Below are 24,927 nucleotides of genomic sequence, written 5' to 3'. Positions count from 1 at the left end.
ATTCAATTCCACGGTCAAAAGTATGGTATATTACAATACAGGAGCTCAAATGATCTCAACTAGTTTTGTGTTTTACACGAACCCTTCCTAAGATAATACTCGGCTTTTGCTTTTGCTCACCTGGAAGAATTCTGGCATAAACTCCGCAGAGGGGGGCCTTAAACTGAATGTGTGCTTGACCTATGCTGAGCAAAAGCCAGCTCATGCAGCCCCTTCTACTTCCCTAACCTTTTGCTCCCTTTGCACCTTGTTTCCTGCCCAAAACTGGAAAAAGCCCTGTGTGAGCTCCACTAGAGGTGGCATCAACATTGCATCCTACACTTACATACAGCAGTGTGGAAAGTGGAACAGATCTCATCATGTCAGTGCTGTTCTCTGCATGCTTACCACCAGAGAAGATCTGAAGAAGAAGAGGACTGTGTTCATCATGTAATAAGCTTGAAACATCCGAAAAAGGTGAGTTTTTTAAAAAAAAGCAATCAATGCAATATAAGGAAAGCACTGGGGTTAGGGGAGGACACCTGCAATTGAGTTTTAACGTTTTGTTCCTCAAAACTATATACAACAGTCCATTACCTGACAACGCACACGTTGGCTCAGATTGTCTTCATTTAATCCTGTGCTAATGGAGAGGAGGGAAGGGATTTGAGGGATATTGAAAGATCCTATCTGTGCCTCGCTTCCATTCCTTTATATTTGCCAAAGGAATAAAAGTACTTTTAAACCATAACATGTTTCACCAATACACTGGCTTCATCAGGGACGTGAACAGCAGTGATAAATGAACACGTACTCATATACTTCACACTGAATCAAAAGAGAATAGGAGAACCCTGAAATACTTACCTGACAGCTAGAGTGGCTCCCTACTAGGTCTGACTTGTCACCATTGGGCCTATGGGCAGGATACTGATAGGGAACTCAGGCGTAGACAGCCACTATATATCTCTGCCTCTGGTTTGCGTTTGGGGTTAAAAATAAAATGAGAGACATACAGAGAAAGCAAGAGAGAGAAGACATGGGAGCCCTTCTGGTGTGGTATTGCTACAGGAAGTGGCTGGTAAATCAATAAAAATGCTTAAAAATGGCTGTGCAATCACTCATATCTGATGAGGTTGTGGGTGAACACATAGGGTGGTGTGTGCAACCTTACGTGCTGGGTCTTGGAGAATACTTCTGTGACCATGCATATATTTAGGAAAGGTCACATTCGAGGCATCAAGGTAGCCTAAATCCAGTACTTCTTATGGAACTTTGGAATGGTCAAGCAGTGGGGTTAGGATTTCCAATAATTCTTATCAAGTGGCAGCATCACCCAAATATAAGCAATCAATCCAAAGAAGACACCGACTTTTTAAAGGTTAACTTAGGCTGGGTTCACATATATGCCGTACGGGACACCACATGTGATTTGGATTTGGAATAGCACCGCATTCCTCATCAAATCACATGTGATTATTTGCATTGCATTTTGAGCCCATTCGTTGTGTATGGGCTCAATTCGCACTGCACAAAAAAGGTGCAGGCATCTTTTTTTTTTTTGCTGCACCAGAATCGGATTGCAAGGGTGTTCACATCCATACAAAGCGATTATTGCAATCATACTGCATTTTGCAATCTGCTTTAGGAAGTCAATAATTTAACATTGACACCAGTGGCATATCGCAAGAATGGAGTGTGACTTCAGTGCAGTGTATGTATGTATGTAGGTGGACCGAGCCTTAGTAAACACCAAGTCTGGTATTTAATAAATCCAGTTCTTCTCTTTAAACTTTAGAATAGTCAAGCAGTGGGGATAGCAGTACCATAAATTACCATAAAGTGGCAGAGGAGCCCAAATAACAGATAGGGATCAATCAAATAAGGCATTCAATAAATGAAATTCCTCCTATGGAACTTTCAAATGTTCAACCAGTGGGAATGGGAATACCAAAAATTCCCATCATGTTTCAGAGGTGTACAGATAAAAGAGTAAGCCAAAGAGGACATCTACTTCTTCAAAGGTTAATTTATTGAGCAACAACTTTTTTAAGAAGTTGATCATTATCTTTTATCTGGGCGCCCCTGCCACATGATGGGAATTTTTGGTACTCCTATGCCCAGACCTGAAGGTTTGCATCCTGTCAAGCAAGTATTTCAGGATTCTTTTGACTATTCCAGTTTAGTGTCAGAGTGAACGAAGTAGCAGTCTTTAAAGTGGTAGTAAACTCCTCTTTTTATTCCTACAGGTAAGACTATAATAAGGCTTAGCTATAGGTACTGTATATATCTCCTAAACCTGCACTTTGCGCACTCTGCTCTCAATGGCTGACCATTGAGAGAGCTGTACCGGGACTGTAACTGTAACTGTAATGGTCGAGAGCAGCATCATTGCGGCTTGGCCTATCAAGCAGCCGGAGCCTGAGAACCCTGAAGGAAGTCCAGGTGAAGATGGCAGCCCTGCCAGCAGTGACAGTGCGCCACTGGAGGGATCCCTTTTTTAGGGAAGTCTGTTCAAATGCCATAAGCCTGCAGTTGAATCAGTTTTTTTAACACGGTGTACTACCGCTTTAAAGCTGAACTCCAGGTAAACGGTTAAATACACAGATAAAATCCATATTGAAAACTGTTTTATCTGCAAAAGGATTTGTAATTCTGTCCATCCAGTTCTGAGATTCAAACAGTTCTACCACACAGCATACCTCTATACCTGGAGCACACACTACTTACTTCACTCCAGCAACACACTCCTTACATACACTATACATGGTGCCAAAGCCAATATCCCATACGGCTTCTAGGAGTCATCTCAGAGTACTCGGTAAAGTTGTGATTCATACACAGTTCTTCCGGGTAAAATAGTTCATTATTTGATATAAAGATAAAAGCTTAATAACAATCTAAAAATGATCCCCCACAGAGCACTAACATCTTGCCCATTCACCTTCACCTTCACCTGTCTTTGCTTCTGTGATAGCTGCTGCAAAATACCCGGTACCTCTGGGCATTGGGGATCATGTGAAGAAGTGGTGAGGAAGCAATGGAGAAGCGAATATGAAAACAGACATGGGTATGACAGTAATACCCCTTTATACAAAAACATCATTTAACCCTTGCAGTGCGAGGGGAGTCCCACTGCAAGGGTAGTTTTTTAGTTTCCTTAAAGTGTGCCTTCAAAGTTGGCTCCAGCTTAAACTTGAAGCCAGCGATGCACCGTCCCCAAAACTCACCGTCAGCCGCTGACATGTTCGAGCTGCCAGCTTCCAGGTCTTGATTGCCAGCTGCTGCCATTGGCTGGGCTGAGATGATTTCACTCCTGCACATGCTTGTGAGTTTAATCAGATTCAGCATTGCCAAGTGTGTGCAGTGAGCTGCACTTGCACAGCTTACTGTACAAGGGCGGACAGGCAGCTAAGTAGCTTTAATGAATAAAAGCATGTCTCTTTTGCATTAAAAATTCTGCATGTCCCCCAATTTTCATTGTGAAGCCTAAAGTTTCACTTTGGTTCATATTGTCTTTATTTAATCTTGGGCTAAAAGAGAGGAGGGAAGTTTAGTTAAGTCTGGCTAGACCACTTCAGGCTGGCCCCTATTGCAGGTATAGCTATGCAAAACATTAAAAATAAGTGTCTATACTGGTTAAAATCCAGTAATACACTGTCTCACCCTGCTCTGCACATGCTCAGTTGCTATCTATTTTTAGGCACTGATGAATTTGTAAAGGCCAATCTGCTGACAGCAGTAAAGTGTTACTAAACCCAGGACTCTGCATTCACTATATCTGGTCTCCCACAGTACACAGAACATCGAAATTCAATTATTTTAGTAAATATAAACTTCTAAATACCTTTTCTCATCAGCCCTTAGAGCAGTCTTGTGACTTCTATCAGTTCCTGGTAAAGCTTGTAGGGGGAGTTTTCATACTGCATTGAGCTGTCCTACGAGGCTGCAGGGCTCCTGACTCTCTGTCTGGACAGTGCTGATTGGCCCTGTGCTGATCACATGCACTCACCCAAGAAAAAAAAAATCTCTCTAGCAATACACACCAAACTGAGCATGTACAGCCTGACTCCTAAGGCTCTGTCTTATCAGGTCCTGTTCTGGAGTCAGTGGATCAGTGGAATAAGAGGAGGATCTGTGCATACATGATCAAGCAGCCCCTTTTTACACAATGCAGAGGATTACCCCTTAGGTTCCACAGTGGGTATAACAAGAATGCATTACTGCAAATACAGACTGATTTTACTGTTGTGGGATTAGTAAAACTTGAAAGCAGAATAAATCCTTCCTTATCCTTTACAGCCAAGGAAGATTCTTCTGTTCGATCTGCAATTGCCACAGTGCAAATTTGGTCAGTTATGACACCAGCCATTTGATGGTTTGACAGTTTGGTTGAGGAAACAAGCAAATGTGACAGTTAGCAATCCTGGTATTCCAGGAATGTAACTGTTTTGAAACTGTTAAATTGATGGGTTTAGTTCAGCTTTATGATTTACTTCTACTCAGGGACTCTGGGCTTCAGCAAATTGGCAAGAAGAAACAGGAGCAATGCTGGAGGCAGTTTACAGCACACACTTAACTTTGGTAGCATAATTATTGTGGAAGGTATGTTTCTTGCTATAGAACATTATTTTTTATCAAGTTGTTATGCTAGAATGCAAGAATGAGGAGAAAAGGCCTATGCAAGCTCTGAGTCAGATTTCCGTTGGTGCTGACGCAGGGCTGAGGACTTTCTTCTATCCTATTATAGCACTGGTGTGAATGAATAAAGGAGAATGAGCAACATTAACGGCATTACCATGGACCTGTGCTTTGCCTGGGCCTGGGCAAAGCACAGGTTTGTTGTTTTTATAGTGTACAAGCAGTATCTCCATACAAAAATGAACTGAAGGATTTGTTGGGACTATTATTAGTTATAGTTAAACATTAAAAATGAAACATGGCCATATTCCCTAACCCAGCCTTTTTCAATCACGGTGCCAAGGCACCTTGGGGTGCCTTGAGGTTTCTTCAGGGGTGCCTTGGCAAAATGCCTACAAATTGTCCAAAAATTGTATGCAAGCCAGCATTTGGATGAAGGCTGCCTTTTAGTTACATGAAGTCACACGTTTCATTGTGCACCATTACAACCTTCTTCCTGGTGCCCTAACGACCAATGGCGTCATCAGTTCATAAGGAGGATGTCAGTTGCCTGCGTAGCATCCTTGTTCTACCCTCCCCTGCCCTTCTCCATCAGTGTTGGGGTCACATTAGCTGAGTGATGTAGAAAAACTGAGGGAGAAGAGAAATTTTGGCATACTAGTCAGTACTAGTGATCAACCGATTATCGGCAAAGCCGATATATCGAGGGCCGATCTGCACTTTCCCCGATATATCGGAATCAGCTACGGTGACTGATATTGCCGATATTTCGGGAAAGTGCTTGTACCAGAGTGATGCCTGCAGCTAGAGGCATCACCCCGGTACCGGCGTCCGTAGCCGGCGGTTGGCTGTCTTGTAATGACAACTGATGCGGCTGAGAAGCCGCTCAGCGGTCAATTCAAGGAGCGGGAGAGGACGTTCCCCCCCCCCTCCCGCCACCTTCCGCAGATCACCCGGGTCTCCCGTCCCACCGGGAGACCCGGAGCAACCAGCCTGCATGGTCACCAAAGACCCGTTCAAAGCTGCATTCGGCTCTGATCGGGTCTCCATGTAAAAACCCGGAAGTGATGCCATGACATCACTTCCGAGTACTCGGCGCCAGATTTTAAAAAAATGACAGCATTCATAACAGCCAAACTTGGCGTTTTGAATGCTTTTAAGTGCAGGGGGGGGGGGGTTTATAGACCCCCAGATCCCTCCACAAGAGGTCAAGTGAATAAAAAACTAAATAAATACATTTTTAAATGTCCGAAAATATCGGCCAATATCAGCCAATACCGATATGCAATGGCCAAAATATCAGTATCGGCAATGAAAAACCGATATTGGTTGATCACTAGTCAGTGCCAGTTTGCAAAGTGTATTTGCTTTGGAAGAATAAATCACTTCTAACGTTGGGTGTCCTACTTGGATTTGTGGATGTCGCTGCATTATGTAAAACCTTCAAAACCATTTTTAGATTTTAGAATAGGATGCCTTAAGACTGTCCATATATTTTTAAAGGGTGCCTCAAGATTTTCCATGATTTTCAAGGGTGCCTTGATTAAAACAAGGTTGAGAAACACTGCCTTAACCCACCACACCACAGCTGCGTGATCCATTCACAAGGATCTGATAATGGAAATGCTATAAATCCCATCTATTACCACATCAGAGGGACCTACAGATCTCAACCAACCATAAGTGTGGCTAGGTCACCACACTTGTAGTCCAATGGACACTCATGATGCACTGGTTGTGATTGCAAATGCTCTGCATGCTTCAATACAAATATGTAGTAAATGTACATTTGTTTTATTATTGTCGGTGCTTTTTTTACATCCTTACAAAAGTCGAATTGTTGTATTTTAATATATCTAACAGACTTGCATTAATCCAGTAAGATCTAGAATTAGAATAACACAATCCCTGAGAGATATCAAGTGGGTGATTCAACCCACCAGCATCTACCCAAAAATATCCAGGTCTACCTAATATTCAATATCACTGATGCTTTCATTAATTTTTATTACAGATAAATATAACATTAACATCATAAGCTCACCCTTAATGATCCACTTTTGCAAGTTCCAACAGGGCCAGTGAGGGTGTAATGGCTCAGGGGTGGGGCTGGGAATTGGCAGGTCGTCCCCTGTCACACCTGAGCTTTAAAGCAGATCGCAAAAGGCACATGAACAGCCAAAAGGCTGAAAAGCAAAATGTGCTCCTAGCAAGAGAATATTCTTCCACATTCTTATCAGGAGGCCTGTGTCACACCGCTGACTGATGGCACGGGCCTTCGATTATCAGTGGGTTGCTATGGCTACTGTAACTATAGCAGCACAACAGAAAGTCGCATTGAAATGAAAATAATGCTATAATGACAAAACCGAGCAAGAACATTTATCACAGTGTCTGCGATATGTTTGCAGGCCATTTCTACTGATTTATTATATCAGAATGTTGGGACATAGATTTACTGAAACACACATACTGCATACGCACATGCATGACCACAGCTATAGAAAAATGGGACCAGTACTGAATTTGTTTTTAGTATTTATCAAGATCTGCTTTGCATTGCTTATAGGATGACAGGAGTAACAGGAGTGCTAATTCTCACATATTCTATTATAATATTATATTATATACTATTCTAAAAATAATTCTAACAAATACTGTATGTAGCAAGGTTTCCAAGCATGTGGCCTGATGAGGGTCTGCCATCGTTACCGGTTACCTCTCCAGCCCATGTGAGCTGCGACTCTGGGTGTGAGAACTGAGACATTGACAACTCCGGCATCTTTGTTTTGTGGTTTTATTGTAGATAAGGGGATGGGAGAAGGGAATGATTGGGATACTCCTTTAGGCTCAACTAGGTACAACTTGGGACTTTATCCAGAAAAATGTCTGTCAACGCTGCCTTGACGCCAGCCGACGCTAGCCAACGCTCACTGACGCTTAGAACACACTGTAACTTGAAAGAAGTACTGAATCCTTGACTCTAGGTCCAGAAGACTCAGGACTATGGAGCACAGAACTGCTGACACTGCTGCACTGCAAAGTCACTGACTAACCCTCTCCAGCCTGGCACCGGCTAGAGGTAGCTTGTGGGGAATTCCCGTATGGCTGCAACTCTCAACTGATACTCTGTTCAATTCAGGGCCCAATCTGCAGGCGCCCCCTTTACACTTTTAGCTCTTCAGGGTCCACTGACTATGTACCCCCTTTGCTACTTCAGGGTCCTCAACCTAGGTACCCCCTTTGCTACTAGCTGACACTGGATCCCAGATCCTCCTCCGGAAGTGGTCTCCTCTAACTCTTCAGGCAGACTGCCAGGGGCAATCCTCAGTACTCACGACCTGTGTAGGCTTTCCTGGGACTGGACCCCTCTCGCTCTCCGCTGGTTCTCACCACACCGGATCCCCTCAGCTCAACTCAGCACTCTGGATCCTCAGGCGCCACCCGGAGACATCCACCTCCTCAAACAGGAGGAGAGACAGCCGTTCTCTCCCTCCTGGGACTCTGCTCCCGCCAAAGATGCCGAGCCATGTGCCCCTTCAGACTTATATCCTCTCCCAGAATTCTCTGCGGCAGAATCTGCTTCCTGGGGTAGATACAAGCCTGAATGTATCTCTGATTGGGTTTCCTCCACTGCCCTATCAGGAGCCTCCTTTAGAGCCAGTGGGGAGACTCCCCTTCTCAGAAGACACACTTGGGAGTCATGAAAACCTACCTGACAAAAAGAAACATGGCCCTGCTGTTAGGCAGACAAGGCCTACTATGCTTTTACCTAGCACCTACCTGTAGGGTGCTACATGTATATGTAAATTACATGACACAATATTGGCACATTATATAATAAGGTAACTGGCTTGCTCAAATATTGCAATCCACAATGATTCACCATGACTGCATGACTGCTGATATGCTGGTTTCACTGGTTTTCCTTTGAATCCCTTACTGCTTACTAGTTTGCCTTTGAACTCCTTAGAGCATATTGGTTTTTCTTTGAACCCCTCACCACTTACTCGTTTGCCTTTGAACCACTACTTATTGGTTTGTCTTTGAACCTCTTACCATATACTGGTTTGCCTTTGAATCCCTTAGCACTTACTGTTTTGGCTTTGAACTCCTTACCACCTGCTGGTTTTCATTTGAACCCTTCACCACTTACAGGTTTGCCTTTGAACCCCTTAACCCTTACTGGTTAGCCTTTGAATCACTACTTATTGGTTTGTCTTTGAACCTCTTACCATATACTGGTTTGCCTTTGAACCCCTTACCACTTACTGTTTTGCCTTTGAACTCCTTACCACTTGCTGGTTTTCATTTGAACCCCTCACCACCTACAGGTTTGCCTTTGAACCCCTTAACCCTTAATGGTTTGCCTTTGAACCACTGCTTATTGGTTTGTCTTTGAACCTCTTACCATATACTGGTTTGCCTTTGAATCCCTTAGCACTTACTGTTTTGGCTTTGAACTCCTTACCACCTGCTGGTTTTCATTTATACCCCTCACCACTTACTGGTTTGCCTTTGAACCAACTACTTATTGGTTAGTCTTTGAACCTCTTACCCTATACTGGTTTGCCTTTGAACCCCTTACCAGTTACTGTTTTGCCTTTGAACTCCTTACCACTTGCTGGTTTTCATTTGAACCCCTTACCACCTACAGGTTAGCCTTTAAACCCCTTAACCCAGAGGCGGCTCTCTAATTAGGCGATTAAGGCGGCCGCCTAAGGCCTCGTACTTAAAGGGGCCTCGCAGTCTCTTTCCTGCCCAAAAAAAAATATATTTTTTTTATTTTTTTATTATAAGAAAACTAGTAACCTCGCCTTGTCACACTTGCCAGGCCTCTGGCGGCCGCATCCACAACATTGCCGGCGCGGCGCCTGGCGCTAGTATACAGCATAACTCCAGGCCCGGCACTCACATCGGTTTCTTCTGTGCTGTACTGTGAGTCTCCTCCATTGGCTCCTGCAATCGGCCAATGGATAGCGATGACATCACAACACAACGTAACCCCTCCCCTGCATTCCCCAGGTACCAGGTGAAGAGAAGAGCAGAAGATGAGAGAAAAAGGTAAGGACAGCGAGTGGCTGACCATCAGAGTTGGCACCATCCCCTGGCAATCATCGAGAAGCCAGTCTGCTGGAGCCTGGATGCCACCTACTGACCCCCTGCCATCATTATCCCCATCATCATCTCCCTGTTCCTAGCATCCCACCACCCTACCCCCTGTCATCATATTTCCTATCACCTCTCCTGTACCCCACTGTCAGCCTGCTACCAACATACCCCCGTCATCATCATCTCCATCCTCATCATATTTCCCCTGTGCCTGGTATCCTACCACCCCAACCCCTGTCATCATCATCCCCCTTGTACCCCTCTGCTAAGTTTCCTTCCAACCCACCCCCTGTCTTCTTCACCCCCCCTCCATACCCCACTGCCAGCTTCCTACCCCCTGTCATCGTCATCCCCCCTGTACCCCTCTGCCAGCTCATCTCCTGCACCCCACCACCTGTCATCTTCATGCCCCCTGAACCCCACCCCCTGTCATCTTCAACCTCCTCTGGTACCCCTCTGCTAGCTTCCTTCCACCCACCCCCTGTCATCTTCACCCCCCTGCACCCCTCTGTCAGCTTCCTACCCCCCCCCCCACCTCCTGTCTTCTTCACCCTTTGCACCCCACTGTCAGCTTGCTAGGAACCCACTCCCTGTCATCATCATCTCCATCCTCATCATAACCCCCCTTTGCCTGGTATTCTACCCCTCTGATCTTCATCCCCCTGTACCCCTCTGCCAGCTTCCTACCACCCCACCCCCACTGTCAACTTCATCCCCCTGCACCCCTCTGCCAACTTAAGGCTCTTGATATATGCAATCTATACAGTTAATTTATATCATTTGAATTATTTTTCCCATTTTGGGCGTGAGTGGGGCCTCATATCTAAGATTTGCCTTAGGCCTCACAAAGCCTAGAGCCGCCTCTGCCTTAACCCTTAATGGTTTGCCTTTGAATCACTACTTATTGGTTTGTCTTTGAACCTCTTACCCTATACTGGTTTGACTTTGAACCCCTTACCGGTTACTGTTTTGCCTTTGAACTCCTTACCACCTGCTGGTTTTCATTTGAACCCCTCACCACTTACTGGTTTGCCCTTGAACCCCTCACCACTTACTGGTTTGCCTTTGAACCTCTTACTGGTTTGCCTTTGAACCTCTTGCTATTTACTGGTTTGCCTTTGAACTCCTTACCACTTACTGCTTTGCTTTTCCATTGAGCCCTTCCATGCACAGAGTACATGTGCAAAGAGGTACCCTTCATGCTCTTTATGCAGGACCCCCCACATTGACATGGTCCATAGGAGCGCCAATTCATCGTGATGTATGTACCCTTATTGATTTTTACAAATTTCAGTGACTAAGGATAGACATATGGGCGGGATGGAACCCGTGAATGTTGAAGTGAAAGCGGTAGTAAACTGCAGCATTAAAAAAAAAACAAAAAAAAACCCTGCAAGGCAATGCCATAATGTGTTAATACGCATTGCAAAGTAGCACATTATGAAAGTAGTGACATCACTAAACTTAACTCCAGATCTTGTGAGACTAGCAGTGTGCACAGTGCTTTAGATGATCTCACACTTCAGATACAGCTATGAGACCCAAGTTATAGGGTAAACTGCTATTTTTCAGAAGGAGTTCAAAACATTGGTAATGCTTAGACACAATTCCAAATGTTCCTATAGCAAATCTTTACTTGCACTTTTGCATAAATTCCTATTTAGCATAAGGCACTGGTAACTTCGGTGGAACAGGATAAAAATGTATTTTTGTACAAATACAATATGGGAATACCAGGGCTGAACAATCAATCCATAAAGAGCTATTTCATCCTTTTTTATTTTTAGATTTTAATGTCATCTATGTGATCGCTTGGTCTTTTTATTCATGAGTTCTAAGATAATATAAAGTTGATTAAATTATTACATTCTATTTATCACTTCATGTATAAGTGACCAGAATAAAAAAGTTTCCTCTTGTATTTTGCTTGTCCCCTTCATTATCCTTAATGGTCTTTATACTGTAGATTCCGAGAACGTAGTAAGAGACAATTGAGTACTGTCCGTGATACTTTTTTTATTTATTTACAACATCTTACAAAGCAATCCACAGCTTAGCCCCCAGCTACATCACTAGCCTAGTCTCAAAATTCAATAAATACAATGACCTCGAGAACATAATAAAGTAGTTATCGACTGGACAATAAAGCCTACGATATTATAAACACTTTGTAAACCGTTTTTAGAATAGATCAAACATCAGACCTTAAAGGGTTACTAAACCCAGGACCCTGCATTCACTATATCTGGTCTCCCACAGTGCACAGAACATGGAAATACAATTCTTTTAGTAAATATAAACTGCTAAATACTTTTTCTCCTCAGGAGTATAGAGCAGTCTTGTGCCTTCTATGAGTGTCTGGGTAAAGCTTGTAGGAGGAGTTTTCTTTCTACTCTGACTGTCCTATGAGGCTGCATGACCCCTGACCTTCCGTGTGGACAGTGCTGTTTGGACCTGTGCTGATCACATACGCTCTCCCAAGAAAAAAAAAACTCTCTAGCAATACACACGAAACAGCATATGCAGAGTGACTCCAAAGGCTCTGTCTTATCAGAATATGGATTGAGAACAGTAGAAGAAGGGGGAATCAGAGAAGACAGGATCAAACAGCCTTTTTACACAATGCAGAGGACTAACCCCTTAGGTTCTACAGTGAGTATAACAACAATACTTTACTGCAGTGTTTCTCTACCTTTTTTCAGTCGATGCACCCTTTGAAAATATAGGTGATCTCAAGGCACCCTTTAAAATGACAGACAGTCTCGAGGCACTCCATTCTAAAATGTAAAAAATTATTCTAATAGCTTTACATAATGCAGCAACATCCACATGTAGGACACCCAACGTTAGAGGTATTTATTATTTCAAAGCTAATACACTTTTGCACACTGGTACTGACTAGTATTCCAATGTTTCTCTTCTCCCTCAATTTCTCTCTATCAGTTAGCTAATGTCACCCCAGTGCTGAGGGAATGGGGCAGAGGAGGGTCAAACAAGGATGCTGTTTATTATTTCAATAAAACTTATGAAAAAAAAAAAAAAAAAAACAAGGATGCTGTGGAGGCAACAGACATCTTCCTTATTTAATTGATGATGTCATTGGTTGTTGGGATGCCAGCGTCTAGAAAGTCGTAATGGTGTATAATGAAAACCTGTGGCTTTCTGTAACTGGAAAAGGCAGGCTTGATCCACCGGCTGGCTTGTATACAATTATTAATTTATCAATTTTTAGGCATTTTGCCAAGGCACCCCTAACGAAACCTCAAGGCACCCCAGGTTGAAAAAGGCTGATTTACTGCATATATATACCGATTTTACTGTTTTGGGTTTAGTAACACTTAAAGAGGGACCATAGTGCAGCAAAGAGGAGCAGAGAGATTATGGCCCTGAAGAAGGACTGTTCATGCAGAAGTAGAATAATTGGGAGCTTTGCAGGGAGTCCCAAAACCTAAAGAGCTTGTTAGAAAAATAGCAACTTTGGTTGATAAAGCCAAGCTCTGCCCGTCTCCAGTGTTCTTCTATTGCTTCAGCCTGGTAAAATACATGAGAGGGAATGTTCAGAGCTCAACCTCAGGAAATAAACTTGATATTTGCATAACACAGTGCACAATGTTTTGAGACTCCCAGGTAATGAAGATATGTCAATATGCATAGCTTACAATCCTGGTAGCAAATGACTATGTTTATCCTGGTGACAGGTGTATCTCAATGTCAGGACAGTTGATGGGACAGTAAAATGTGTGATTCAAAAATTTTCTCAACACACTTACCAGATAGTATTGACGAAAAAAAAGTCTTAACTACTGCGTTAAAAACAGTTTTTTTTTCGCATATATCTGCAAATATATGTAAAGCCACACTGCCATGCGAAGGCACATCTGCAAAATGTGTTGCCTAACTCCAATCTAACAAACTTTCTGTCTTGGGACATATATAAAAATGAATACTTTGAGATCATATATGCATGCCTTGGAGGTATCTCATTCCCCCTTGAGCCTGTGTTCACACTTGATTCGGATATGGCTCACCGCAGGGGTTCGGTGCGTCCTTGTTCTCCATTTCAGGGCGAATCAGGCTCAAATTTTTGCCTGAATTCGGACCTGAAACGGAGCCAAAGATGCACAGGGCCCCTGTGCAATTTGCTGTGCAGCCCCCACGGAGATGTGTGAACCGACTATTGAGAGCCGGTCACAATCCTCTGTCATGCGAATTGGATGCGGGGAAACCCACATCCAATTCCCATAAGTGTGAACCCAGCCTAAAGCAGTATTAAACCCAAAAACAAAACTGCAATATAGTTATAATAATCAATTCTTGAATGTTGTGTCTGCATTAGTTAGCGGTTTACTTTTATTTTCACCAGGCAATACAACCAGTAACACACTTTCTGCCGTAGGGTGTCACTGCACAGGATGGAAGAGCAAATGAGACACCTCGGGACAGAAGCATTGTCAGTCTGCGGGGAGGGTAGTGTTAAGCCAGCCATAGATCAGTGCTGGATTTAGACCTTGGGGGGCCCGGGCAATTCAAATTCGGGGCCCCTCAATATATAACATATACTTAAATGATATGACAAATAAAAAAGTGAACTAAAATGATTGATAAACAGCATTTGTTCTGAAAAATATGTTAGGTTCCAAAGAGGACACCTTTCTGATTTTCTCTCCATTTTATTGAGTATAAGAATACACATCACACAGGTAATTGGAACTGGCAAGTCATACATCACAGTTATACATCACACTACAATATTTACAAAAAGTCTTTCTTCCTGCACTTAGCATCTGCAACATCTTTAACTCACGCTGGCTATAGATGGGTAGGCAGGGACCGGCGGAGGTTCATTCCATCCAGGGGCAGGCTGGTTGTACCCAAATTAATCAATTGATCAACTTGGGTACAGCCAGCCTGTCAGATTTTTTCCATGCAAATACTGCCGGTGGCTGCAGCAGTAATCATTGTGCTCTGCTGGCCGGGAAGGCTCCCTGCGCCGCCCGCCCCCAACCGGCAGGACACAGTAACGCTGCAGGAGGCATTTTCACATTCATGATGGAAGGAAAGAAAACCACGTAATCTATGGGCTTCCTAACTCATGAACCTGTATTATCTTGAGGACATTGCTCTTGACAGCCAGTAGGCACGGAGTCCTTCATGGGTCATGATGGTTCTCAGACAAATTCTTTATCAGTGTCAATTTACTGAATTACTTTTCTCCCAAATAAGTAGTGAATATATTCTAAGAACCACATTAACACCTGGAAAGGTATTAGCAAACCCATCATTATGTAATAAAACTGCCTGTTGGGATGGAGTGAGACATGACCAGAGTTAGGCAAAGGCTACAAACTGGATAATTTCCTCAATGAACACACTACAGAAGCCTTGAAGGAAAATAAGTAAAAAAGAAGTTTGGGGCCCCGGGATAATTGCTCCTTTTGCCCCCTTAAAAATCCAACACTGCCATAGACAGATCAACTGGAAAAATGAAGGACCTCTACCTGTGTCACATTCCAAAATTGAAGTCTATAGAAACAAATTCAAGAGCTTGTCCTGCAGCTGATGGACTTTATTGGCACCCACATGGGACCAAAGCAATTTTTTATAAAAATATCAAAAATGTATTAGTACATATGTTAAAAAGAGGGCGCTTGAAAACAGCATCCACAAAACATAAGAAACTTTAAAAAAATGTATATGACATAACAATTCTCATCAGACCCCCTGTACATCACCTCCCAAATCAAAAAATAGTATAGTATACCACACCTGAGGAAGGTGTCTGTAAGCTGGGTCTCCTCCACTGGTCAACGTGTTTCGCTTTTACTGCGTAGCTTCTTCAAGACCAATATTGGAGGATGTCATATTCTGCTAAATATAACAAAGGTTCTTTTTACACATATACATATATTATCATATCAAGACATTTTCCTATTTTCACTTTTGCACACAGTATATCCTAATATCGTCTGCGGGGGGCAGACATAGGGGCAAAGGACTCCAACTTGATTCACAAAGGCAATGCATATATGTGACCTAGAGATACTATCACCTTATTCAAGAGGAAAACAATTATGAAATTGGCACACAGCTATGCCAAATGGACTTCCAAGACAAGGATTAAATAACTGTATGGATATATATATATATATATATATATACACCTGTTTAACCACTTGCCAACCAGCAGCTGCACATATACTGAGGCAGGTCGGCTCTATTGCAAGAAACGATGTACCTGTACGTCGTTTTGTGTAATAGCCAGTGAGGGCACGCGCGTTAATTGGCCAGAGGGGGAGCCAATCAGCGGGTCCAGCGGACGCAATGTCCGCCGGCCACCCACGATTAATCCCTGTAGAAACAGAATGGTGGTCTGCCATGTAAACAAGTCAGGAAAAGCTCTTGCAATTGTTTCCAAAGTTCAACTGGGTCAGCAGGAACTGGCTGAATTCTGATCCATCTTTGGGCAGGCTAGTTGTACTGAAGTTGGTCCACCATTCAACCTCAGTACAATCAGCCTGTCGTGTGCTTTTCGCTCGATCACTGCCAAGGGCTATAGCTGCCAGCAGTGATTATTGTATTTTGGTGACGGGGAAGGCTCTGCGTACTCCCCACCGGCAGAACACAATAGTGCTGTTGTAGGGATTCCCCTATCAACACTGAATGTGATGATGAGGGAATCAAGCAATTTTCTTTCCTTCAACCCATGGTTGAAGGAAAGAAAACTGCATGATCTGTGGCCTGCCGTAGACTAGCAAAATTATATGGACAAACAAATAAAAGCTGAACTCCAGCTAACGCTTTTTAAGGTTATATTCATCCTAGAATGTGGTGGTACACCGCATCCCATGGTATAACTGTACCATGCGGTCCGGTTGCAGTGCATTTCCAAAAGTAGCACATGCACTACTTTTGATGCAATGCAGTGCAAATTGAGCCCATTCAAAATGCCACTCAGATCAATTTACACCAAATATAAGGTGCACTTGGGCAGGGAAATGGACTGTACACAGCAATACAAAAAAGTTCCCCAGTAAAAATGCTTTTTTTTTCTTGCATGTATAGCAACTACTCCCATGGGAGCTGCTGAGTGTGGGTTCCCCTGGGTTACCATTAGCAACAGTAGAACATTCAGGCATATTTCCTAGTGTGTTTACCTCAGACATGGACCAGTCCAGTTTCTTTGCTTTTTTAAGTTTTTTTTGAGAACTTGGGTAGGAGAAGGGATGAGTGGGATACTCCAACCAAATGAACTATGCACAATAGGCAGGGACGCTGGTTAACGCTGATTGAGCTGGTCACGGCTAGGCCGCTTACTTTACTTTGCCTTTTGACTGTGAAATAGGATGATAAGCTTCCTGGGGTAATCTGTCTCCTGAAGCAAGCTGTATCCTGACATAAACTGTATTGCTGAACACTTCAGGGCCCTTCCTGGCACCCCCTTTACTCCCTAATCTTCAGGGCTTGAACACTGGCACCCCCTTTACTGTATCACTCTGGGTAAGCTGGCTCCTTGATCCCCTTGACCTCTATGGAGTGGCCCCCTCTCTTAGTGCCGGTTCACACTGATCCAACTTGTCAGGCGACTTGGTCGCCTGACAGGTAGCTTCCAATGCTGTGCAATGGAACCGTTCTAATCAGAGCCACTCAAGTCGCTCCGACTTAGAAAAAGGTTGCTGCGCTATTTTTTTGCAAAGTCGGAGCGACTTGCATTGACTTCCATTATGAGAAGTCGTTGCAAGCCGCGCCAAAGTCGCACTGCACGGGCGACTTTGAGTCGGATCAGTGTGAACCGACTCTTAGGCAGACCCCTGGGCAGATCTTGAGCACTCACGACACTGTTTTTCCAGAAGAACTCTGCCCAGCAGCTCCACTCGGTCAGCACACACTGGATTCACTGCAGCCCAGCTCAACCCCTGGTCCCTAGGCCGACTGCCTGGACCACCTTCCTCACTTCAGCAGCAGGAGGAGAGACAGCCGTCACCTCCTCCTGGGACTTTGCTCCTGCCAAAAGACACTGCCTCAGGTGCGCTCCGCTTTTATTTCCAATCCCTTCATGCACCTCTTCAGGTGCCAACCCACTGGGACGGTTACAAAAGCCTATGTATCATTGGCCATGTTTCCCCACTGTCCAACAGGCCTCCCTATTGGACAAAGTGGGGACACTCCCTCAGACCAGATGAATACACACTGAGCACACTGAGCAGGCCTAACTAAAGATCAAGCTCCTTTGATAAGCAGATGAAGCAATTATGTTTTTTCCTGCTGCTTCCCTATTAAGCAGAAAATGCCAAACTATATCTTCTATCTAGCACCTGACTAGGAGGGTGCTACACATGTGATTGGGTATTGGGTGCTACACATGTGATTGGGTATTCAAAGCAAAGATTTACCTCATTTACTAAGCTGCGGAACAACTGCGCTTGGAAACTGCACAGTCTATTTCCCTTTAGAAAATCAACCACTTTGTGACTCATAAACAGTTTATTAATCTTTCCCATCCAGAAGTGGCTGCTGACTGTGGTTACATGTAGATACAAGATGTTACATACTAATTGAAACAAAACAACTGCTGTGCTGAAGTATGTAGTCAAACTTTTATTTAGTTTTGAATGCAGTAAAAAAAGGGTTAGACCCCCTGCATATCATTTTTGCTGTCCGTGACTCCACTTCTTTAAAATGGTTCTAAAGGCAGAAGGTTTTTTTTTTTTTTTTTTTACCTTAAGGCATTCTATGCCTTAAGGTAAAAAACCTTCTGTGTGCAGCTCCCCCCCCCCCAGCCCCCCTTATACTTACCTGGGCCTCATCTCCATCCAGTAATGTGCATGAGGGCAGCACCTCTCCCGAGTCTCTCTCTCCTTATTGGCTCATACAGCAGTGGGAGCCATTGGCTCTTTCTGCTTTCAATCACAGCCAGTGAGCCAATGAGAAGAGAGCGGGGGCGAGGCCTAGTCATGCTCTGTGTCTAAATGGACAACGTCCATTTATAAGAGCATGGCTCAGGAGCGAGCCTGCTCGAGTGTCACCATAGAAAGAGGCTTTCTATTGGGAGCACTTGGCAAGCAATGTCATAATGTGCTAGTATGCATCACATTCTAGCACATTAGAAGAAGCTTATCTTGGAACAAAGCCCTCCATCGCTGCACTGTCACCGCTGAGAGGGCTCACATCTTCCCCAGGTCTTCCTTCCATGTTCGCCGCCTCCAGCTACATGGCCGGGAGCACAATGACGTCACTCCAGGGCAGGGCCGGATTAAGAGCATCATGGGCTTGGAGCTGAGGATTTTGAAGGGCCTTAAGGTCCGTGCCTTGGCATGCACCCAGAGGAGGAAGGGTGCAGCCATGCATGCCTAATTCAACATGGGATGCTGTCTCTGAAGCCCATAAACACATCCATGCATCGGCAACTGTCCCTCCTTGTCCGGCCTTCGTGCTGTGTGGGGAGGTTCTGAGGGAGCTGCCTGGGGAAGCGAGCATAGAAGCCAGACTTCTGTGTTTACAAGTGACAGAAGAGCGGTAACAGTGAATATGGCCAACCCGGGGCCTATATTAAGGTAGGGGCCTGGAGCTGCAGCTCCAATAGCCCCTATGTTAATCTGGCCCTGCTCCAGGGCATAGGTGTGCGCATCCCATTGCATTAGGGTGTGCACCCCAAAGCTCAAACACACATGCCTTTCTCTGCAGCCTAAGCTTCACTGGACAGTGAATGAATGGGAAGTCCTCTGTGCTGAGCAGCTTCATGTTCATTCAAAACTGAAGCATAGTAAACACTCACTTAGTAAAATGCTTTACTATGCTTCATCTATGAATGAACACAGTGAGTGAGTGTGTAAGCTATGTTCCTTTAGAAAAGGAGGGGCCCGGTAACTGACATATTAGCCCCTTCCCCTGCTCTCCATCCTGAAACATCCCCCTGTAATGGGGGGGGGGGGGGAGGGGAGAGGAGGGAAGCCAATAGTACTGCAGGGGGAAAGCCTAGGCAGTAGGGGAAATCACAGAGTAATTAGGGTGTTCCCAGACACACCTGGCACACCCCCTGCGCACGCCTATGCTTCCGGGCAAGTACGTGGGAGCCGTCTTTTACAGCATGGGCCCTGAAGGTCCGGCTCTGTAAGCCGCAACTGCAGAGCTAATGTCACCAGCTGCATGAACTCTGAATATCTCCTAAACAGTGCAAGTTTAGAAGATATTCACAGTACCTACATGTAAACCTTATTATAGACTTACCTGTAGGTATAAGTGGTGTAACAGAGTTTATTAACACTTTAATTGCCTAGGTGAGAACTCACGCAGGTAAAGAAACTAATAGGAATTCCAAATTTAAAGTAATATTAAAAAAAATATTTTTAGCAGCCCGATATTACATTTCTTGTCATCCTAGCAAAATGTGACAAACTCACTCAGGACAGGGGCTTTTGGAGGGGACTGCAGGCTAGCCTCTTGCCTACTGACTATGGGCTCTGGCTTGTGAGGGAAAACTGCTCTTTGTGGGGTGTATGCTGGGGGGACTCTTGGAGTAATGTTACTTTGGATTCAGGTCCACATCTGCACAAGACACACAGACTCTGGGACTCTAGGCCTAGGATCCACGTTAAAGGCCTAGCTGCCTTTTGTCAATAGGGGACTGCTCCGCACAGTCAGACACATGGCAGATGCTAATGCCATCAGCTTAACCTTCTGTCTTCCACACATTGTTGATTGTGCTGATTAACTCACCTATTGTCTACTGTGGAGATGTGTTTACACTTATAATAATGTGTATTGTACTTCATGAGCTTGATGGTGGCAAGTCTGCTAGTTAATTAGCTCAAGTTAATTAAATCACTGCCATCTATTAGTTGCTAGTGGGAAAGTAAAATATTTTTGGTGTTGGTTGTTCCTTAGATATGTTAATTATATTTCTGTACACAATTTCATCTGCAGAGGATAATGTAATCAGGCACTTGACTTGGTGGAGTATATATTCAGTGTGAGTTTGTTCAATAAATGTTCCAGATCTTATAAAAGCTATTCTCGGCTAGTTTTGTATGGGGGCGGCTAGAATAAATGATATCTATGTTCAAGACACGTTTTGACCTCAGGCTACGCAGGGGGTTCTTTACAGTAAGGGCTACAAGACTGTGGAATTCTCTACCACAAATGGTAGTATAACTGCGGGGAGTATGGCTACTTTTAAAATACTCTTAGACGTAAATCTCAAGGATCAAAACATTCAGGGGTATGTGAAATGATTACGGCCAAACACACCTACACAGGTTGAACTGGATGGACTATTGTCTTTATTCAACCTCAATTACTATGTAACTATGTAAGACTGAAGGAAGCGGTATTCTGATGGAAGCACACAAGCACATTGTGGGGTCGCGGTTCCGTTACGCAATACATTACTATTTTAATCGTTTTCAGATAATAACTTGTTGCTGGACAGAGGATCACTGACCAAGCACATATAGCAGCCATAGAGCCTGGCTAGGGGCAATCCTGCACTGAAAGTTCTTCCATTTTAGTGTATGCATTATGCATGACAACACTTTCCATAGTATTTTCCTATACAAAACACTGTATTCTAGTAGCTGACATATATAAATCAGCCCATTCCTAGAGGGCATTTTACTATCCTTCTATAGATAGTACCTAAAATGTTTTTCAATAAGAGCCCTTTGCTAACAGATGTCAATAATCATTATAGGAAACACTGGAGCAGGAGGGGACCATGGAGAAACTGACTCTACTGCTACTTCTGTCCATTTACCTATCACCCCATAGTCTTACCAGCCTGGCAGCCCTGGTACCCCCAGACTCTAATCAAATGTCTGATATCTGGAGGGATCTTCCAATGGGACACAAGGTGGATGGATTTTTGTCTGTGGGTATGCCCATCAGGTAAGAACTGGATACATATACTTATGCTTATATGAGAACTGTAGGAAATATACCAGGTCTAGGCTGATTGGGTTAACCACAGAAACCAGACATAGAAGAAAGTTTATTGCATGACTACACAGTGATTGCAGAAATTCAAACAAGTAATCCGTCACATCTGACAGTGTTTGTAAACTGATAAAGAGATGTATGAATGACTATATAAAATGTACAGACACAGAGCACTAAGCTCAACATGACCTAACCACCACACTTGATAATAAAGGTAGCTACAAGCTGTAAAGGAAACCTTAGACAACATAAACTGCTATTGCTGAGCTCACTTTTTGAAGATGCTAGTTGCCTGGCTTATATTGATTCAAAAGTTTCAGTGCTTTTGAATTTGCTAACCTGGAACAAAAATGCAGATCAGGGTTTCTCACTTTCCTATGACTTCACTAGCTACATGCTGCATTTGAGTCAGCAAATCAGAAAATGGTCAGGCAACTTGGAGGTTAGACATGGCAAGTCCATATTTCTTTTTACTATAGTTTTAAATCTAAAGTGGTTGTAAACCTCAGACATTAAATACTAACAAAGCATTCCCCCTCTATATCAGGGGTATGCAAATTGTGGCCCTCCAGCTGTTGCAGAACTACAAGTCTCATGAGGCATAGCAAGACAATGAGAGCCACAAGCATGACAACAAGATGCAGAGGCATAATGAGACTTGCTGTAGGGCCACAGTTTGCATATCCCTGTTCCATAGTGTACTTGCCTTAAGGGGTTGTATTACTAAAGGCAAATAGACCGTGCACTTTGCAAATTGCAATTGCAGTCAGCAAGAGCAGTTTTTCCAGAGTTTAGTAAATGAGCAGAAGTTCTGCTGACTTCCATCATCCAATCATGTACAAGCAAAAATGCATTTTTTTTTATTTTTTATTGCATGTGATTGGGTATTCTTTGCAAAGTTAAGATTTACCTAATTTACTAAGCTCTGGAGCAACTGCACTTTGCAAAGTGCACAGTCTATTTTCCTTTAGTAAATCAACCCCTAAGTGTCATTTACGTATGCTGCTTCCTTCCTCTGCAATCCGCAGGAATCACTTCTGACAAATTTTTCTGACACCAAGAGAAAGAATGGTGACAGTGGAGGGACCTCTAGCTCATTGACAACCTCAGCTCTGTTCCTGTGAGCTGTGTGAAGAAGTGTGTGTCCCTTCCCTCATATGAGCTCTGCAGACTGTAACATCAGCTCTCCTTCCCCTTTTTTGTGAACTTTTAGACAAGCTTTCTAAATGTAACAATTAGAACAGATGTAGAAAAGAGAAGACTGCAGATAAACAGGTACAACCTACAGTCAGGTCCATAAATATTGGGACATCGCCACAATTCTAATCTTTTTGGCTCTATACACCACCACAATGGAATTACAACAGTTTGTATATATGCCTCTCACTTTTTAAGGGACCAAAAGTAATGGGACAATTGGCTGCTCAGCTGTTCCGTGGCCAGGTGTGTGTTATTCCCTCATTATCCCATTTACAAGGAGCAGATAAAAAGGTCCAGAGTTCATTTCAAGTGTGCTATTTGAATTTGGAATCTGTTCCTGTTAACTCTCAATATGAGATCCAAAGAACTGTCACTATCAGTGAAGCAAGCCATCATTAGGCTGAAAAAACAAAACAAACCCATCAGAGAGATAGCAAAAACATAAAGTGTGGCCAAATCAACTAATTGTAACATCCTTAAAAAGAAAGAACGCACCGGTGAGCTCAGCAACACCAAAAGACCCGGAAGACCACGGAAAACAACTGTGGTGGATGACCGAAGAATTATTTCCCTGGTGAAGAAAACACCCTTCACAACAGTTAGCCAGATCAAGAACACTCTCCAGGAGGTAGCTGTATGTGTGTAAAAGTCAACAATCAAGAGGAGATTTCACCAGAGTGAATACAGAGGGTTTACCACAAGATGTAAACCATTGGTGAGCCTCAAAAACAGGAAGGCAAGATCAGAGTTTGCCAAACAAAATCTAAAAAAGCCTTCACAGTTCTGGAACAACATCCTATGGACAGATGAGACCAAGATCAACTTGTACCAGAGTGATGGGAAGAGAAGAGTATGGAGAAGGAAAGGAACTGCTCATGATCCAAAGCATACCACCTCATCAGTCAAGCATGGTGGTGGAAGTGTCATGGCGTGGGCATGTATGGCTGCCAATGGAACTGGTTCTCTTGTATTTATTGATGATGTGACTGCTGACAAAAGCAGCAGGATGAATTCTGAAGTGTTTCGGGCAATATTATCTGCTCAAATTCAGCCAAATGCTTCAGAACTCATTGGACGGCACTTCACAGTGCAGATGGACAATGACCCGAAGCATACTGCGAAAGCAACCAAATAGTTTTTTTAAGGGAAAGAAGTGGAATGTTATGCAATGGCCAAGTCAATCACCTGACCTGAATCCGATTGAGCATGCATTTCACTTGCTGAAGACAAAACTGAAGGGAAAATGCCCCAAGAACAAGCAGGAACTGAAGACAGTTGCAGTAGAAGCCTGGCAGAGCATCACCAGGGATGAAACCCAGCGTCTGGTGATGTCTATGCATTCTAGACTTCAGGCTGTAATTGACTGCAAAGGATTTGCAACCAAGTATTAAAAAGTGAAAGTTTGATTTATGATTGTTAATCTGTCCCATTACTTTTGGTCCCTTAAAAAGTGGGAGGCACATATACAAACTGTTGTAATTCCTACACCGTTCATCTGATTTGGATGTAAATACCCTCAAATTAAAGCTGAAAGTCTGCAGTTAAAGCATTTCCATTGTGGTGGTGTATAGAGCCAAAAAGATTAGAATTGTGTCAATGTCCTAATATTTATGGACCTGACTGTATGTAGGAGGATCTGTTTCATCTCTGTGTGTCACCTGAGACCAGTCATATGACTGGGTATGTGTAAAGGTTTACAACCACTTTAAAGTGGAACTAAACATTGAAAGTTAAAAACTGCTAGCAGAAAGATATTTTAGGTAGAAGAGGCTCTACGTTTCTGTTCAGCCCTAACATCTTTCCTACTGTTAACAAGTTTTTATGAATTGTACACAGACAGCTGCGCATGCTCAACTCAGGTAAGGGCTGGAATTAGTGAACTTCTATGTGCAATAGTTACATCATCCTGGACTGGATAATCAAGACAGCCCAAGGCTCCTGAACCTAGAGGAAAAGCAGGTGAAGATGGACAGTCCAGCAATGAGAGAGATTGTGGACATTGCGGTGCTGTAGGAAGTCCCTTTACAATATAGGTCTCACATCATGCGCAAATATGGTTTGCAT

General features: G+C 43.5%; 1 protein-coding gene across 1 annotated transcript in view; it reads left to right on the top strand.

Annotated features, from left to right (window-relative positions):
• The window catches only part of LOC309553182 (protein NDNF-like), a 56,290-nt gene that overhangs the window by 19,418 nt on the left and 11,945 nt on the right, over nucleotides 1-24,927 (top strand). The window contains exon 2 of the mRNA XM_082254128.1: nucleotides 21,419-21,612. Coding sequence (XP_082110254.1) covers nucleotides 21,443-21,612 — 170 coding nt within the window. The 5' untranslated portion in view covers nucleotides 21,419-21,442. The remainder of the gene's footprint in view (nucleotides 1-21,418; nucleotides 21,613-24,927) is intronic.

The sequence above is a fragment of the Pelophylax lessonae genome (assembly GCF_965119305.1).
Source record: "Pelophylax lessonae genome assembly, chromosome: 4".
Lineage (NCBI taxonomy): Eukaryota > Metazoa > Chordata > Amphibia > Anura > Ranidae > Pelophylax > Pelophylax lessonae.
This window is presented reverse-complemented; position numbering and strand designations above follow the sequence as displayed.